Here is a 19,580-nt window from a genome sequence, read left to right as displayed (position 1 = left end):
TCTGCATTGTAAATTCTATGATTCTAACATAGTGGCCAGTTTGAACTCAGTAAGCTCCTATGTACAGTAAAGTGATAATTCAGTTAACAGATTTTAATGATATTTATCGAGAGCTGGTCAGAATACCAGGGATAACTTCCCTGCTTTTGTCAAGTAAGGATATGGGATATTTTATGTCCACCTGAGAGGAGAGACAGGGCCTCAGTTTAATCCCGAATCTGAAAGGTGGCAGCTCTGCCAGTACAGCACCAGCTCAGCACTGAAGTGTCAGCCAAGAGTTTTTGTGCTCAAGTCCTGGAGTGGGATTTAAACCCAAATGCAACTGATTCAGGGACAAGAGTATTACCAACTTACCCATGGTTGACATTTGACACAATGTGACAGGTTCCAGCTGAACTGGAGTGCGATCAGTGTCATACGGAAAATGATAAATAGAGGAAAGGCTTTAAACCAGTAAGGAGGAGGAATGGTCTTCAAGAAATGAAAGGAGAGCATGGGACAGATTATGCTAAAGGAGCACATAAATAGCCACGGTATAATTTTTTACAGAACAGGAGGGTAAAAAGATGATTAAAATAAAGTGAGAGGAACTACTGCGAAAATAATGTAAACTGTATGCACAGCAATGGATGCAGGTTTTGTAACAAATGGGGAACTGGAGACTATAATACCGGAGCATTGTGAGGAACAAGACGGAGTTGGGATTGCTGAGATATGACTACAGAACAATTAGACCTTAGAATCAAACGTTGATGGGTATAATATATGTAGAAAAGATAGAGAAGCGCAAAGGTGAGCTGGATTAGCTGTAGTTGTTACAGATAACATAACGGCTGTAGAAAAAAGTGACAGAGCCATCAGTAAGACAGAAATAGAATCCATGTGAAGAGATAAAAGATAAAAAAGGATCAATCACAATCATGATGACAGACTACACACCACGGAATAGTGAAAGTGAGGTGGAAGAAGGAATATGGAAACAAATAAATAAGCAGAGAATAATAATGATAGGAAATTTCAACTACACCAAAATAAATTGGCCAGAACAAGTGTAACATGTCCAGTGCTAATTTCTAAGCTAGCCTGTAAAACGACCAACAGGAGAGGATTCACTACTGGATCTGGGAATGAGGAATGAACTAGAACAGCTTAGAGAAGTAAAAATAGGTGAACATCTGGACTATATTGACCATAATACAATACGGTTTCAGATAATGGGAGCGATCTGCTGGCTACATTGTGCCCCAATGGGAGTGACTTGTGGCCGGTAGATCACTGGTGAAGCCTACCGCAGACTTCCCAAGAGTCACAGCGCCTCATGGGATCTACCCAAGTCCCGCAAGGTGTCGGGATCAGGACACCGCCCACAATGGGTGGGATCATGCCGCGCTCATGTAAGTAGGCCTTAAACCTACTTAAGGCCTACTTACTCTGTATCTCCTGGCCTCCTGGCATCTAACGGCTTCCCCAGTGAGTCCCCAGCAGGGTTCTGTTCAGTACTGGTCCACACAAAGGTGGACCAGGCAGAACCGCACCAGGGGCTCCCACAGGCCATTGGAGGCCCCTAGGTGGCCAAGGATAGTGTAGCGTAGCCTCCTGGAACACGGGCACCTTGGCACTGCCAGGCTGGTATCTTGGCGCTGCCACCCTGGCACTGCCAGGATGCCCTGGTGGCACTGCCAAGCTGGCAGGAGCACTGCCAGGGGGGCAGTGCAAGGGCACGAGTACCAGGTTGGCACTACCAAAGGTAGCAGGGTAGCATGGTGGTTAGCATAAATGCTTCACAGCTCCAGGGTCCCAAGTTCGATTCCCGGCTGGGTCACTGTCTGTGTGGAGTCTGCACGTCCTCCCCCTGTGTGCGTGGGTTTCCTCCGGGTGCTCCGGTTTCCTCCCACAGTCCAAAGATGTGCGGGTTAGGTGGATTGGCTATGCTAAATTGCCCGTAGTGTCCTAATAAAAGTAAGGTTAAGGGGGTGGTTGTTGGGTTACGGGTATAGGGTGGATACGTGGGTTTGAGTAGGGTGATCATGGCTCGGCACAACATTGAGGGCCGAAGGGCCTGTTCTGTGCTGTACTGTTCTATGTCAGGACCCAAGGGAGGCCATGCCCATGAAAGCAGGGCAGAAGGAGGTATGAAGGGTGGCGTGTGCGCAGCAGGTAAGAAGGACCTCTGGGAGGTTGGGAGGGTGACAGTTGAGGGTCTTGGAAGGGGGGTGCCTGTAAGGGGGAGTGGGGTCCTGAAGAGGGAGCCCCCCAGGGACTCCTCAATGTCCTCATTTGAGGTGGGGGGGGGGGGGGGGTGAGGTAATTCCCATGTGTGTGTGTGTGTGTGTGTGGGGGGGGGGGGGGGGGGGGGGGGGGGGGGGGGGGGGGGGGGACTCATAAGCTCACTTAGTGATCAGGGCACCCTTTCAAATGGAGGCTCGATCCCCGAGTTCAACTTCCCAGTGCTGAACAAATTCTAAGTATGGGTTAAAAGTGAGAAACTACCCAGGCCCAAAAAAGTGACTAAGTGTCATTAGATAGCGATGGGGAACCCGCCGGGGGAATCTCCTAGCAAACTCCAACACAAATAACACTAGAAACTTTTCAGTTAGCGACGACGACCTGGGTTCGATCCCGGCCCCGGATCATTGTCCATGTGGACTTTGCACATTCTCCTCATGTCTGCGGGGTCTTACCCCCACAACCCAAAGATGTGCAGGCTAGATGGATTGGCCACGCTACATTGCCTCTTAATTGGAAAAAAAAAAGAATTGGATACTCTAAAATTAAAAAAGAAGAAAATTTTATGTCAAATCACGCCCAATAACTGAGAATTAACATGACAAATCTCAGGTCAACACATAGAAGGAAAGCTGATTTTAAAGCGCTGAGATTAGAACGTGAGAAATTACAGTTTAAGTCTACATCCCTTGGAGTTTAGAGGTGGGGACTTGACAGGGTGGATTCTGAAAGGATGTTTCTCCTTGTGGGGAGACTAGAACCAGAGAACAGCGTTTAAAAACAAAATGTGTCCCATTTAAGACAGACATGAGGTGAATTTCTTTTCTCTCAGAGGTTTGTGAGTCTGTGGACCTCTTCCCCATAGAGTGTTTTTGGGGGGGGGGGGGTCATTGAATATTTTAAAGGCTGAGTTAGATAAATTCTTGATTGACAAGAGAGTCAGAGGGTAGAAAGGCAAGTGGAGTTGAGGCCATGATCAGATCAGGCATGATCTTATCAAAGCTTCAAGAGCCAAATGGTCTGCTCTTAATTCATATACGTACATTTTGTATTTTGGCAAATAGAATTTTGGCGCAGAAGGAGACCGTTTGGCCCATTGTGTCTGCACCGACTCTCCAAATGAGCATTATGGCTTAATGCAGGGTTTTTCAAACTGCGGGTCGCAACCCACACGCGGGTATTGGGAGGGTCATGGAGCGATCGGTCGTCACGTTCCCAATTGCGGGAGAAGCGCCCAATAGCTGTGACCAGGGATTAAATTAAGAATGCTGGCTGCGACCGATTGTTAAATTCAGAATGTCGGCCATGACCGGCTGTTAAATTGAGAATTTTAAATAGAACGATGCAGTCTTCCGGCCAGAAGCAGTGGCAGAGAGCAGGTCACATGCTCGACACGTGCACTGATGTCATGCGTCCTGTATGTCCGTGTTTTCCCACACAATCACAGAGGAGACATCCCTCCATTTTCTGGCTTCAAGCAAGCACTCAACAGGACTGTGAAGAACTGAAGATGGTTTGTTTAAACCGAAGAAAAAAGTGAAATCGGGAACAAAGCAGTGTAAAGATGATATCTTGAGGTGTGGCTTTGTCAATTGTGCTAATACAACTCAGAATGCAAAGCCTATGCGGGTTATATGCAGGGAATTACTGACAAATGAAAGCTTAAAAGCCTCTAAACTTCAAAGGCATTTGAAGACCAAGCATGGCGAGTTCAAGGACAAACCTTCTGTTCTTTTTTCAAAGGATGCAACAAGAACTTGAATCATCAGCTGAAGTCCTTAGCATAAATGTAACATTGAATTACAAAGCAAGAGAGATTGTAAGGACCAAGCAGGCTTATCTGTCGCATTAAAGGTAAGCAGAAATGGTGCGTTACGAAGGTCAGCCAGTGTGTGTCACGAAAGTCGGCCGGCATGGGTTCTGAGTGTCGGCCGGTTGGTAAAAGCGGGTCCCAGGAAAAAATGTTTGAAAAATACTAGTTTAATGCCATTTCCCATACCTCTACCATAATGTTCCTATTCAAATATTCATCAAATGCCATACTGACTGCTTCAATTGAACCTGCCTCCACCACACTTCCAGGCAGTGCATTCCGGCCCTGTACCACCAATTATGTGACAAAGTTTTTTCTCACATCACATTTGCTTCTATTGCAAATCACCTTAAATCTCTGCACTCTCGTTCTTTTTTTTAAAAAATATTTTTATGAGTTTCATATTTTATATTGAACAAATAACAAATTATTAGAGAGAAAAAAAAACACGCAAAAATTAACATGTATATTTACAGGTAAGCATCTTCGTAATAACAACTGTGGCCGCCCCCTTTAGCCGGCTTACATATTTTACATTCCCCAATATGGCCGAGGCACATGTTTATAGGCATTTATTTACAGTTTGGTTTGGGCCTTGGCTAGCCATCAAACCCCCATAACGAACCCGTAGCCCCCCCCCCCCCCCCCCCCCCCCCCCCCCCCCCCCCGCTACCTTCCCCCGATTCCCGTCCATTTTCCCCTGATTCTTGGCTCTTCCTTGCCTGCTTCAATGGGAGCCGACCAATCCCCTCCTCTTGATCCCCCGGATGCACCACAAACACCTCACTCTCGCCCAGGTTCAGCTTATACCCCGAGAAACCCCCGAATTCACTAAGAATCCTCATCACCTCCGGCATCCCCCCCACCGGGTCCGCCACATACAGCAACAGGTTGTCCGCGTACAGCGACACTCGATGCTCCTCCCCACCCCGCACCAGTTCCCTGACTCCTTCAATGCCATGGCCAAGGGCTCAATCGCCAACGCGAAGAGCAAGGGGGACAGGGGGCACCCCTGTTTCGTCCCCCGGTACAACCGAAAGTACTCTGACCTCCTCCTATTTGTGGCTACACTCGCCATCGGGGCCTCGTAGAGCAGCCTCACCCACCGGATAAACCCCTCCCCAAACCTCTCCAACACCTCCCACAAATACTCCCACTCAACCCCATCGAAGGCCTTCTCCGCATCTAATGCCACCACTATCTCCGCCTCCCCTTCCACAGCCGGCATCATAATAACGTTGAGGAGCCTTCGTACGTTTGTATTCAACTGCCTTCCCTTCACAAACCCCGTCTGGTCCTCATGAATGACCCCGGGCACGCAATCCTCTATTCTAGTGGCCAGGATCTTTGCCAACAGCTTAACATCGCCGTTCAGCAGCGAAATCGGCCTATATGATCCGCACTGCAGAGGGTCCTTGTCCCGCTTCAGGATCAAGGAAATCAGCGCCCGTGACATAGTTGGGGGCAAAGCCCCCCCCTCCCTTGCCTCGTTAAAGGTCCGGACCAACAGGGGGCCCAACAGGTCCAAATACCTTTTATAAAATTCCGCCGGAAACCCGTCCGGCCCCGGCGCCTTCCCCAACTGCATGCTCCCTATCCCTTTGACCACCTCCTCCAGCTCGATCGGCGCCCCCAGTCCCTCCACCTGCTCCTCCTCCACCCTCGGGAATCGCAGCTTGTCCAAGAAGCGCCCCATTCCACCCCCCTCCACCGGGGGCTCCGACCGGTACAGTCCCCCATAGAAGTCACTGAAGACCCCATTAACATCTACTCCCCTCCGCACCACCTTCCCAGCCCCATCTGCCACTCCCCCAATCTCCCTGGCCGCATCTCGCTTCCGGAGCTGGTGCGCCAGCATCCTGCTCGCTTTCTCCCCGTATTTATACACCGCCCCCTGTGCTTTCCTCCACTGAACTTCCGCCTTTCTGGTAGTCAATAGGTCGAATCTGGCCTGAAGGCTACGCCTCTCCCCCAGCAATCCCTCCTCTGGGGCCTCCGCATATCTCCTATACACCCGCGCCATCTCCCCTATCAGTCTCTCCCTCTCCCTCTGCTCCCCCCTCTCCCTATGGGTTCGGATGGAGATCAATTCCCCCCTCATCACCGCCTTCAATGCCTCCCAGACTGTCCCCACTCGGACCTCCCCGTTATCATTGGCCGCAAGGTACCTCTCAATACATCCCCGAACCCTCTCGGCCACCTCATCATCTGCCAGCAGCCCCACCTCAATGCGCCAGAGCGGACGTTGGTCCCTCTCTTCCCCCAGCCCGAGGTCCATCCAGTGCGGGGCATGATCTGAAATGGCAATGGCGGAGTATTCCACATCCTCCACCCTCGACACCAACCCCCTGCTCAGGATAAAAAAATCAATCCTTGAGTAGGCCTTATGTACGTGGGAGAAAAACGAGTATTCCCTGGCCCTAGGCCTCGCAAACCTCCAGGGATCCTGCCGATTAGCCATACCCCATCCCTTGCCCACCCCCGGCAGCGTCCCCCGCTCTGCCAGTTTCCCACGGCGGCAACTCCCCCCCTCCAGCACCCCCTGCGTCCTCCAGCTCCTTCCTGACCGTTTCAGCGGCAACCCGGTACCCCCCCCCCCCCCCCCCCCCCCCGGCTAGGACCCCTCTTAGCCGCGCCCCTCCCTCCATAGCACTCCCGTGAGCCAGCTAACTTCTGCTGACCCCGGCGACTCCCGCCCTACCTTCGACTCCTCCCCACGTGGGACTGCCCCTCCTCCATTGTGCCCGTCAACGGCTCCCCCCCCTCCCCGGCTCTTGAGCGGGAAAAGAAAACAGCCAGCAACGACCCGCGCTTCTCAGCCCCGGACCCGCCCCCACCATGTCCTAGCGCGGGAAACCCGCAGAAAGCCCGCGCTTTCGCCCTGCCCGGCCCTGCCTCATCCAGGGCTACTCCCATTGTCAGTCCCCCCCACCAGCTCCCCGAACTCCCCGTTTACCCCTGTGCTCGAACCCGTCCACCCGACCCCCTGCATAAAAATCCATATAGAAAAGACAATATGACATCACCCCACCCACCCTAAGGCCAACCCACATCTTACACTAAACCAAGCAAATACAAATACAAATACAGTATTACATAGCATCTCCCATCCTAGACCCTCAGTTTGAGTCCAATTTCTCGGCCTGCACAAAGGCCCACGCCTCCTCCGGGGACTCAAAATAATGGTGCCGATCCTTATAGGTGACCCACAGACGCGCCGGCTGCAACATGCCGAACTTCACACTCCGTCTGTGGAGCACCGCCTTCGTCCGGTTAAACCCGGCCCTCCGCCTCGCCACCACCGCACTCCAGTCCTGGAAGATCCGCACCTCCGTGTTCTCCCACTTGCTGCTCCGCTCCTTCTTGGCCCACCGGAGCACACACTCACGATCCACGAACCGATGAAACCTCACCAACACCGTTCGGCTTGGGCCTCCTAGCCAGAATTCTGTGGGCCCCCTCTAACTCCAGGGGCCCCTGGAAGGATCCAGCCTCCAACAGCGAGTTTAACATAGTCACCACATAGGCCGCTAGGTCCGACCCCTCCAGCCCCTCCGTGAGGCCCAGGATCCGCAAATTCTTCCTCCTGTCCAGCTCCTCGAACCGCTCCTGCCATCTTTTATGGAGCGCCTCATGCACTTCCACCTTCCCCGCCACGGCAACTTGCTGTCTGGGTCTCCATCAGCTCCCTGTTGGTTACCTTCAGCGACTCCAACAGCTCCAACTTAAGCTCCTGGAAGCAGCGCAGCAGAGTCGCCTGCTGCTCCTGGGCCCACTGCCTCAGCTCCTCAAGGCCTCCGCCGGCCGCCATTTTGTCTTTCTTCCGCCGTTTTTTCAGGGGTGCTTTCTCTGGTTTTTTCCTTACCCCACTCCTGGTCAGGACCATAGGACTGTTGGGGTCGACTCCTGACCTCTTCCCCCGTCGGGATTTGCCGCTACAGCTCCGTTGGGGGCCCTGAAAAGAGCCCTAAAGTCCGTTCTCAGCGGGAGCTGCCGAATGTGCGGCTTAGCTCCTCATTGCCGCCACCAGAAGTCTGGCAAAATGATTTACAAGGATGAAGCATGTCTGTGAGGTTATCAGGATAGGTTGAATAGACCTTTTTCTTTTGAAAAGAGAAGGCAAAATAGTGACCAGAAGTCTCTAAAATTATGAAAGGTTTTTATAAAGTGATCATAGAATGTTTCCACTTGTGAGGAAGAACAAAACTAGGGCGGGATTCTCCGAGCCCTGCGCCAGGCTGGAGAATTGTCGCAACCGTGCCACGCCGTTCCGATGCTGGCACCTAATTCTCCGAGGTGCAGAGAATCGGCGCCATTTGCGCCGGCGCATTTGGCGTGGCGTCGGTTGAGGGCTGCTGTCCGTGACAGGGCCGCCAATTCTCCGGCCCGGATGGGCTGAGCGGCCATGTGGAAAAAGCAGAGTCCCGCCGCGCCGTCCACACTTGGTCACTGCTGGCGGGAACTCTGCGTGAAGGGTCGGGGGGGGGGGGGGGGGGGGGCGGCCTGTGGGAGTGAGGGGGGCTCTGTCCCCCGGGAGGGGGGGGGGGGGCTCCGATGGGGTCTGGCCTGCGATCGGGGCTCACTGATCGGCGAGCCGGCCTCCCCCCCCCCGGGCCTACTTTGTTGCGCTTCCGGCCCCAGAACTCCCGCGACATGCTGCGTCGGGGCCGGAGCATTCCATGAATCTACCGCGCAGGCATCGTTTGGTGCTTTGCCACTGCGCATGCGTGGGTTGACGTCGCCCCCAGGATGCCGCCCCCAGGATGTAAGGCTGGAGCGCTGTGAACCGCTCCAGCGCCGTTCTGGCCCCCTGTGTGAATCACGCCCAAGGTAATCAATAGAAGATGGCTGGTATACCATTAGAAAAGTCTCTACTGAAAGGATGTAAGAGACCAGTTTCTGACTGTTCAGAGAATTAGCCGTTATCAAAATTCTGACTCGTCAGGTAACTGTAATACTCAGAATTTTGTTTGAAGTTACAAAAGGCAATGTAAATTTTAATAAATGTGTTTCATTTTTAAACATACCACCATAACAACAACTTGCATTTATATAGTGTAAAAACAGAAGATTCTGGATATGCTGAGCAGGTCAGGCAACATCTGTGGGCCTTTCATGTTAATAATTTTTCATCAGAGCTGGATAAAGTTAGAGGACATTGGTAGGGGTGTTAAATTAATATTTCATATCTGTCTTCAGCCAAGAGAATGCGGAGGCAGATATGGAACTCAAGAGAGAGAGACTGTGAGATTATTGAGCAAGTTGTCATAGAGAGAGACAAGGTATTGAAGGTGTTGGCGGGCTTAAAAGTGGACCAATCTCCAGGTCCGGACGAATTATGTCCCAGGTTGCTGTGGAAGGCGAGTGAGGAAATTGCAGGGGCCCTGATCCAAATTTTTAATTCTTCTCTGGCCACGGAAGAGGTATCAGAGGACTGAAGAACCGTAAATGTGGTCCCACTATTTAAGAAAGGTTGTAGGGATAAGGCAGGGAATTACAGGCCAGTGAGTCTCATGTCAGTGGTAGGAAAACTAATGGAGAAAATTCTGAAGGAGAATCTGTCTCCACTTGGAGAGGCAAGGTTTGATCAGGAATAGTCAGCATGGCTAAAAAATCTGATTGCATATTTTGAGCACGTGACTAAGTGTGGAGTTGAGGGTAGTACAGTTGATGTAGTTTACATGAATTTGAGCCAAGCATTTGACAAGGTCCCACATGGGAGAATATAAAGAAGGCAAATGCACATGGGATACTGGGAAACTTGATACGGTGGATTTAAAGCTGACCAAGCCGTAGGAAACAGAGGGTGACAACAGACAGCTGTTTTAGTGATTGGAAGCCAGTGTCCAGTGGCATACCACAGAGATCTGGGTCCCGCATTATTCATCATTTATAAAAATGACTTAGATGACTATGTGGGGGGTAGGATCAGTAAGTTTGCGGATTTCACAAAGATAGGCCAGGTGGTTAACAGTGAGGCTGAGAGTCTTGGGTTACGGGAAGATATAGACGGGATGGTGAAATGGGCAGAAAAGTGGCAGATAGAATTTAATCCTATAAATTGTGAGGTGATACACTTTGGAAGGAGTAATTTGATAAGGAAATATTCAATGAATGACACCACACTCAAGGAGTTCTGAGGAATAAAGAGACCTTGGCGTGTTTGTAAATAGATCTCTGAAGGGCAGGTGAATAGGGTGGTGAAAAGCATATGGGACACTTGCCGTTATCAATCGTGGCATGGATGACAAAACCAAGGAAGCCTTGTTGGAGTTATATAGAACATTAATGAGGCCACAGCTGGAGTAATGTGTGCAGTTCTAGTCGCCACATTAGGAAGGATGTGACTGCACTGGAGCGGGTGCAGAGGCATTTCACCAGGAAGTTGCCTGGTATGGAACATTCAAGTTATGAAGAGAGGTTGGATAGGCTTGGGTTGTTTTCGCTGAAGCAGAGAAAACCAAGGGGCGACCTGATCGAGGTGTACAAGATTGTGAGGGGCATGGGCAGAGCGTTTAGGGAACAGCTGCTCCCCTTAGTTGAATGGTCGGTTACGAGGGGACACAAATTCAAGGTAAGGGAGGGGAGTTCAGGGGGGATTGGAAGAAAAACGGTTTTACTCAGAGGATGGTGCTGGTCTGGAACGCACTGTCTGGGAGGATGGTAGAGGCGGGTTGCCTCACATCCTTTAAAAAGCACCTGGGTGAGCACTTGGTACATCTTAACATTCGAGGCTATGGGCCAAGAGCTGGCAAATGGGATTAGGATTGGCAGGTGAGGTGCCTTTCATGTGACGGTGCAGACCCAATGGGCCAAACAGCCTTTTCTGCACTGTATTCTTCTGTGATATGAGAGGTTTTAAGCAAAGGGTGGGTGGGACATGGACAAAGTGAGGTCTGTGATATGGTGGAGGACTGCACAGATTGAAGACAGAAGCGCTAAATTTATGGGGCCAAACAAAATGCTGATGGGACAAGAAAAGAAACAAAAGATACCCCTGAAGTAGTAGTGATGCTGTCCGAGAGCAAAAATAAAAGAAAAACTGACACATGCAAAGAAATTGAAAATCAGTGGGAGACAGAGGGCAGGATACTCCTTTCGTGAGACTATGTTCTCCAGCCGGAGTAGGATCGCTCCTGGCCTGCGCTCGCACTAGGAGCGGCAACCAGGTGTGATTCACTCTCCCTTGTCATGCAGATTTTTGCATGGTGGGGAGTTCCCGGTGGGGAATCCCGTTATCGGGCCGTCAATTTGAGTGGGCAGCACAATACCAAGGTCTGGTGGCTGCCCCCCCTGCGACAACATGAATCCTGCCCCCCACACATACACACAACAGCACACCATGCAGGAGAGTGACCCAAACTGTCAATCATAGCTCAATGTTTATAAACATTGTGGGTAGCTTCACAGCAGTAACTTGAGATGCATTCAAGTATGAAGGGAAATGAAAATAAACAATGGAGACACCTGGCTGTCTCGAAGCTATTACCCTGCCAACTACAGCCTATTGAAAGCTATTTCTTTTTGAAAGTGAATAAGAGCCTCACAGATTAAAGGGTCTGAGTGAGTTTAAAGCCTTGAGTGTATTTGGCTTTCTATGAAGTGATAGCTGCTGCTTTCTACATTTCTGTCTGCAGGTGTAAAGGACAGGTAAGTGAAAAAGGAGTGATTCTGCACTATTTCTGCTTGGACTGCTCTTTAGCTTTCAGGCAGGGGTGACTGATGGGAGGGTCTCTTTTATGGGAGGGGTCTCTTATGTGGGGAGTCTGATATGGGGAGGGGTCTCTTATACAGGGGAATCTCTGATTATGGGGTCTCTCTGAAATGGGCGTCTCTCTGAAATGGGCGTCTCTCTGATATGGGCGTCTCTCTGATATGGGCGTCTCTCTGATATGGGCGTCTCTCTGATATGGGCGTCTCTCTGATATGGGCGTCTCTCTGATATGGGCGTCTCTCTGATATGGGCGTCTCTCTGATATGGGCGTCTCTCTGATATGGGCGTCTCTCTGATATGGGCGTCTCTCTGATATGGGCGTCTCTCTGATATGGGCGTCTCTCTGATATGGGCGTCTCTCTGATATGGGCGTCTCTCTGATATGGGCGTCTCTCTGATATGGGCGTCTCTCTGATATGGGAGTCTCTCTGATATGGGAGTCTCTCTGATATGGGGGTCTCTCTGATATGGGGGTCTCTCTGATATGGGGGTCTCTCTGATATGGGGGTCTCTCTGATATGGGGGTCTCTGATATGGGGGTCTCTCTGATATGGGGGTCTCTCTGATATGGGGGTCTCTCTGATATGGGGGTCTCTCTGATATGGGGGTCTCTCTGATATGGGGGTCTCTCTGATATGGGGGTCTCTCTGATATGGGGGTCTCTCTGATATGGGGGTCTCTCTGATATGGGGGTCTCTCTGATATGGGGGTCTCTCTGATATAGGGGTCTCTCTGATATAGGGGTCTCTCTGATATAGGGGTCTCTCTGATTAGGGGGCCTCACGGTAGCATGGTGGTTAGCATCAATGCTTCACAGCTCCAGGGTCCCAGGTTCGATTCCTGGCTGGGTCACTGTCTGTGTGGAGTCTGCACGTCCTCCCCGTGTGTGCGTGGGTTTCCTCCGGGTGCTCCGGTTTCCTCCCACAGTCCAAAGATGTGCGGGTTAGGTGGATTGGCCATGTTAAATTGCCCGTAGTGTAAGGTTAATGGGGGGATTGTTGGTATACGGGTTACGTGGTTAAGTAGGGTGATCATTGCTCGGCACAACATCGAGGGCTGAAGGGCCTGTTCTGTGCTGTACTGTTCTATGTTCTATGATATAGGGGTCTCTCTGATATAGGGGTCTCTCTGATATAGGGGTCTCTCTGATATAGGGGTCTCTCTGATATAGGGGTCTCTCTGATATAGGGGTCTCTCTGATATAGGGGTCTCTCTGATATGGGGGTCTCTCTGATATGGGGGTCTCTCTGATATGGGGGTCTCTCTGACATGGGGGTCTCTGATGGGGTATCAGATGGGGGGGGGGTCTGATGGGGGTAGGGTGGACAGGATTTGATTTCTAGGGGGCCTCCCATGGACTTTGGATGCACCGACCTTACATTCTTACCCCTAGACTTACTGTGAGGTTCACCAAGTCAGTGCCACGCTTAAAGAGACTTGCATCAAGCCATGTTCGCATGAATCCAGTCAAGAGAGCCGTAGTATCAAAGAGGCATGGAGAATCGAGTCTCCAGCCCATTAATCGGATGCAAATGGGTCATTGGACCCGTTTGCATTCACCTGCTGGCATGGAGTATGGAGCTCACTGCCACTGCCAGCAGGGGACTGGAGCACTGGGCGCGATTCTCCGCCGCATTGGGAACTCTGCTACCAGTGGTGGGCAGTAGAGAATCCACCCAAGAGTTTGCGGTCTGAAATTGACCCAAAAGTTTGCGGTCTGAAATTGACCCAAGAATTTGCGTCTGAAATTGTTGAATTCAATGTTGAGTCCGGAAGCTGCAAAGAATCTAAACAATAGATGAGGTGCTGTTCCTCAAGCTTGTGTTGAATTTCATTATAACATTGCAGTGGGTTTTTATGTCCCAGGACCCTTCACAGGAGCATGAATCAAGCAAAATTTAACACCAAGCCACAATAAAGATATTTAGACAGGTAGCCAAAAGCTTGGTTGAAGACGTAGGTTCAAAAGTTTCTTAAAGGAAGACAGAGGCAGAGAGTTAGGGAGGGTATTCCAAAACCTGGGCCAAGGCAACTGAAGATATAGTGGTGAGATGAACATCAAATCTCTGAGGGTTTAGAGATAGGGGAGGGGTGAGGCCAAGGGGGAGTTTGAAAACAAGGACGAGCATTTTCAAATTGATGCATTTTCAGACCAGGAGTCAATGTAGATCAACCAGCTTGAGATGCTGAGTAAACTGGTATGAAATAGGATACAGGCTGCTGTGTTTTGGATAAGCTCAAGTGTACAGTGCATACAAATTGGGAGGCCAGCCAGGAGGTCATTGGAATAGTGTAGTTTAGGGGTAGCAAATGTTTTGGCAGCAGAGGAACTGAGCTGAGTAAGAGGTTGAGACAAATAGCATTACAGAAATGGAAGTTGGTGGCCTTGGTGATGTAGAAATTATGGGATCATAAATGCAGCCCAGGGTCAAACTGAACAGTAGGCCCAAGAGCACAAAAGAGCTGAAAATAGATGCCAGAACATAATGCTACTTACTACAGTCTGCAAGGCTATCTTTAGTTTGGTCAAAGTTGATTTTAAAAATTGCAGCAATACTTTCCTAGTTAGTTTTTGCTCTCCTCCAATTATATGTGCCATTACCAGGGTGATACATGTGGTATTACCAGGGTGATACATGTGGTAGTAATGTAAACCAATAACTCAACTGTCTATTATAGTACTTCTGTAAGCCAAGCCCTCTACCTACAGCAATTGCCAAATGTTTTTTTCCAGCTGCTACCAGATTTGAATGTTGAATGAAGCCCAAATCATATCTGACCAATAATTTTTCCAGGTATTAAGTTTATTTCACTAGAATAAGTTGCTCAATACTAACAGTGAAACTGGTGGTTCCTGTGGCGAAGGTCTTAGTTAATTTGTGAATACATTATTCCCCAAACCATTGACAACAGTGAAGTTGCACTCACCCCATGCGCAAGGAGACAATGAGCCATCTCATGACCTAGAATGCATGCCAGTTGATCACTGTCGGCTATTGCTTTGAACAGCCCAGTCAAAACAAATACCTGGCCATTCTGCAAGAAAAGGAAAATAATTCAATAAGAAGGGCATACATCATCAATTAGCAATAGGACGCACTAAAAAGTGACAACTTAAATTAATGTTTAATGACCCTCTCAATGTTTTAACCAACAATAATCCACCACATTTTGGTTATGTTCAAGCTGTTTGGAAGATTAAAAAGTAATATGGTGTTACATAATAATCTAGATCGTTTGAAATTTCGTTATTGATGGAGATGAAATAAACTATCCATCACTATGGTTCAAATCATGCAGTTCTTTCATGGCAAATTGCTGCCGATCACTGTACCATGCCCAGAACTGACAGATCATATGGGACATGGTCTGTGGGTGGGAGAGTGGGAAGGAGAAAATGAACCAGTCCACAAGGTAACAAATCATAGAATCCTGACAGTACAGAAAGAGGCCTTTCAGCCCATCGAATCTGCATCAGCCATTTTGAAATACCACCCTACCTAGGCCCAATCCCCTGCCCTGTAACTTCACCCTGAGGGGCAACTTAGCATTCCCAATTCAGCTAACCTTCACATTTTTGGACCGTGGGAGGAAACGGGAGCACCTGGAGGAAACCCACGCAGACATGGGGAGAAAGTGCCAACTCCGCACAGACAGTCATCTAAGGTGGGAATCAAACCCGGGTCCCTGGTGCTGTGAGGCAGCAGTGCTAACCACTGCATCATCATTCTGCCCTCCATGCTGCAATGATAGAGTAGTTTGTCATGACTTTTCTACAGTTCATTTATGCATGACATTACCTCAGTTTAGACTATGTTGATTATCTTTTTAAACATTCAGTTTCTCCATTGGTCTCTAGTTAAAGCAATGTTATCCTCCTGTGGTGAAGTGCATTTCAAAAAAGCATACTTTGGGCTGCATAGTTGAAATGTTGTGGTTCATAACCTAGGGGTGCAAAATTCATCTTCATAGCAACACTTGAATTGGTGCTGGCCATCCTCAGCCTGTGAAGCAGCGCTATCCTGATGTCAAACATCACAGCTAACCGGGATATATAATCTGCACTACTGCACAAAACAGATTCAGAGATCCTAGGTGAGCCTCTCCCGTCCTAACATTCCTTAAAGGGCTAGCCACTTAAATTATAATGTGGAGATGCCGGCGTTGGACTGGGGTGAGCACAGTAAGAAGTCTTACAACACCAGGTTAAAGTCCAACAGGTTTGTTTCAAACACGAGCTTTCGGAGCACGGCTCCTTCTTCAGGTGAATGGAAAGGCTTGTTCCAGAAATGTTTATATAGACACAGTCAGAGATGCCCCGGAATGCGAGCACCTGCAGGCAATCAAATCATCAAAGATGCAGAGAGAGAGGTAACTCCAGGTTAAAGAGGTGTGAATTGTCCCAAGCCAGTTCAGTCGGTAGGCCTCTGCAAGTCCAGGCTTGTTGGTGGGGGCCGAATGTAATGCGACATGAATCCCAGATCCCGGTTGAGTCCGCATTCATGCGTGCGGAACTTAGCTATAAGTTTTTGCTCAGCAATTTTGCGTTGTCGCGTCTCCTGAAGGCCTCCTTGTAGAATGCTGACCCGGAGATCAGAGGCTGAATGTCCTTGACTGCTGAAGTGTTCCCCAACTGGAAGGGAACAGTCCTGCCTGTTGATAGTCGCACGATGCCCGTTTATTCGTTGTCGCAGTGTCTGCATGGTCTCGCCAATGTACCACGCTTCGGGACATCCTTTCCTGCAGCGTATGAGGTAGACTACATTGGTCGAGTCGCACGAGTATGCACCGCGTACCTGGTGGGTGGTGTTTCCACGTGTAATGGTGGTGTCCATGTCGATGATCTGGCATGTCTTGCAGAGATTACCCTGGCAGGGTTTTGTGGTGTTGTGGTTGCTGTTCTGAAGGCTGGGTAATTTGCTGCAAACAATGGTTTGTTTGAGGTTGCGCGGTTGTTTGAAGGCCAGTACTGGGGGTGTGTCCTATCGTTTCAGGCAATGGGACCCTGTGTGAGAACCTCTCTGGCCACATCGAGGGCATCTTGAAACCCATCGTACAAGGTACACCCAGCTTCTGTCGCGACACGACGGACTTCCTACAGAAACTCAGCACCCATGGACCAGTTGAACCAGGAACATTCCTCGTCACAATGGATGTCTCGGCACTCTACACCAGCATCCCCCATGACGACGGCATTGCTGCAACAGCCTCAGTCCTCAACACCGACAACTGCCAATCTCCAGACGCAATTCTGCAACTCATCCGTTTCATTCTAGACCACAACATCTTCACCTTCGACAACAAATTCTTCATCCAGACGCACGGAACAGCCACGGGGACCAAATTTGCACCTCAATATGCCAACATCTTCATGCACAAGTTTGAACAGGACTTCCTCACCACACAGGACTTTCAACCGATGCTATACACCAGATACATCGATGACATTTTTTTCCTTTGGACCCACGGCGAGACATCACTGAAACGACTACACGATGACATCAATAAGTTCCATCCCACCATCAAACTCACCATGGACTATTCTCCAAATTCAGTTCCATTCTTGGACACACTCGTCTCCATCAAGGACGGTCACCTCAGCACCTCGCTTTACCGCAAGCCCACAGATAATCTCACGATGCTCCACTTCTCCAGCTTTCACCCCAAACACATTAAAGAAGCCATCCCCTATGGACAAGCCCTCCGTATACACAGGATCTGCTCAGACAAGGAGGAGCGCAACAGACACCTACAGATGCTGAAAGATGCCCTCGTACGAACGGGATATGGCGCTCGACTCATTGATCGACAGTTCCACCGCGCCACAGCAAAAAACCGCACCGACCTCCTCAGAAGACAAACACGGGACACCACTGACAGAGTACCCTTCGTCGTCCAGTACTTTCCTGGGGCGGAGAAACTACGACATCTTCTTCGCAGCCTCCAACACATCATCAGCGAGGATGGACATCTTGCCAAGGTCATCCCCACACCCCCAGTACTGGCCTTCAAACAACCGCGCAACCTCAAACAAACCATTGTTTGCAGCAAATTACCCAGCCTTCAGAACAGCAACCACAACACCACAAAACCCTGCCAGGGTAATCTCTGCAAGACATGCCAGATCATCGACATGGACACCACCATTACACGTGGAAACACCACCCACCAGGTACGCGGTGCATACTCGTGCGACTCGACCAATGTAGTCTACCTCATACGCTGCAGGAAAGGATGTCCCGAAGCGTGGTACATTGGCGAGACCATGCAGACACTGCGACAACGAATAAACGGGCATCGTGCGACTATCAACAGGCAGGACTGTTCCCTTCCAGTTGGGGAACACTTCAGCAGTCAAGGACATTCAGCCTCTGATCTCCGGGTCAGCATTCTACAAGGAGGCCTTCAGGAGACGCGACAACGCAAAATTGCTGAGCAAAAACTTATAGCTAAGTTCCGCACGCATGAATGCGGACTCAACCGGGATCTGGGATTCATGTCGCATTACATTCGGCCCCCACCAACAAGCCTGGACTTGCAGAGGCCTACCGACTGAACTGGCTTGGGACAATTCACACCTCTTTAACCTGGAGTTACCTCTCTCTCTGCATCTTTGATGATTTGATTGCCTGCAGGTGCTCGCATTCCGGGGCATCTCTGACTGTGTCTATATAAACATTTCTGGAACAAGCCTTTCCATTCACCTGAAGAAGGAGCCGTGCTCCGAAAGCTCGTGTTTGAAACAAACCTGTTGGACTTTAACCTGGTGTTGTAAGACTTCTTACTTAAATTATAGGTATGGTACTTTTTCAGAACTTCGGCTATTGTAAGGTGTCCGAAAGTACTCATGATTGTTTTTGGTGGTGACATGGCGAGTTCTTGGATTTGCCAATGTCATTGCATCCTGATAGGGAGGACAGTAGCTGTGGTTATCTGTCAATGCAAAGGCTGCACAGGTACAAGAGCAGCAGCTCTGGGTCTTCAGGCAGCAATATCAGTGGCTCCGGGTCTGCGGGATAACTGGGAAGATAGATGCATACTCTTTGATCATGATAACAGGCTGTTTGATAGGCCAACCAATGCACCCATTTATGTTCACCTGTAAGCCACCCCAAGGAGGTCCTCAGCTGAGTTCTTTGCAACAGATCCTGTCTGCAACCTTGCCCAATGGGAATCTGGCAAATGAATCATTCTTTACCCATTTCCTGGCTGTGGCCTAGTCATGGCCGCATGACTCACCACATGCTGATGCCAACTCTATACCAGCCACCAAAGTATATGCAGTGGTAGTACCGGAGCTGGCGGCCATGAGTATAAGTTCAAATCATAGGACCTCTTCTTTGGTGCTCTTTCTATGGGTGGCTTATGGAGTAAGCCATAAGAACCCATAAGAAGCCTGGGTAGACAACAGTTCTTGGGTGTCTCAAGGAAATCAGAGGCAGGAGGTTGTTCTGAGGAAATGGGATAGGAAGCAAGAGGTCATGGTGATACCATCTGCAGCTTTCTCATCATGCCAATTAGCAGGATGAGGCTGAGATGCAAGTTGAGAAGGAATGTAAGGCAGGAAATTACAATAATTCTTCATATTCTTTGAGACACGGATGACACAGGCTCTATCACTACTGGCACCATGATGCCGAGAGATAACTCCTGCATAGGATTTAGGAGATCGAGGCATACTTGTCCCCCCAAGTTCTGCTCTGTTCCCTTTTATTGTCCTACAAGAGGGCAGAGATTGTGTAGCAATTCTGTGCTTGGGTAATGTTCCTGCCTTAGCTGAATAGCTGATATAATAGCAGGAGGTGAGGCGATTTTGTATTCAATAGC

General features: G+C 49.6%; 1 protein-coding gene across 5 annotated transcripts in view; it reads right to left on the bottom strand.

Annotated features, from left to right (window-relative positions):
• oma1 (OMA1 zinc metallopeptidase) overlaps window positions 1-19,580 on the bottom strand; it is an 80,604-nt gene that overhangs the window by 29,098 nt on the left and 31,926 nt on the right. For all 5 annotated transcript variants that reach the window (XM_038794364.1, XM_038794362.1, XM_038794361.1 and 2 more), the window contains exon 5: window positions 14,682-14,789. In XM_038794364.1, coding sequence (XP_038650292.1) covers window positions 14,682-14,789 — 108 coding nt within the window. The remainder of the gene's footprint in view (window positions 1-14,681; window positions 14,790-19,580) is intronic.

The sequence above is a fragment of the Scyliorhinus canicula genome, chromosome 4 (genome assembly GCF_902713615.1).
Source record: "Scyliorhinus canicula chromosome 4, sScyCan1.1, whole genome shotgun sequence".
In the NCBI taxonomy this organism is placed as follows: domain Eukaryota; kingdom Metazoa; phylum Chordata; class Chondrichthyes; order Carcharhiniformes; family Scyliorhinidae; genus Scyliorhinus; species Scyliorhinus canicula.
The sequence above is the reverse complement of the archived record's forward strand: the minus strand, read 5'-3'. Positions and strand labels throughout refer to the sequence as shown.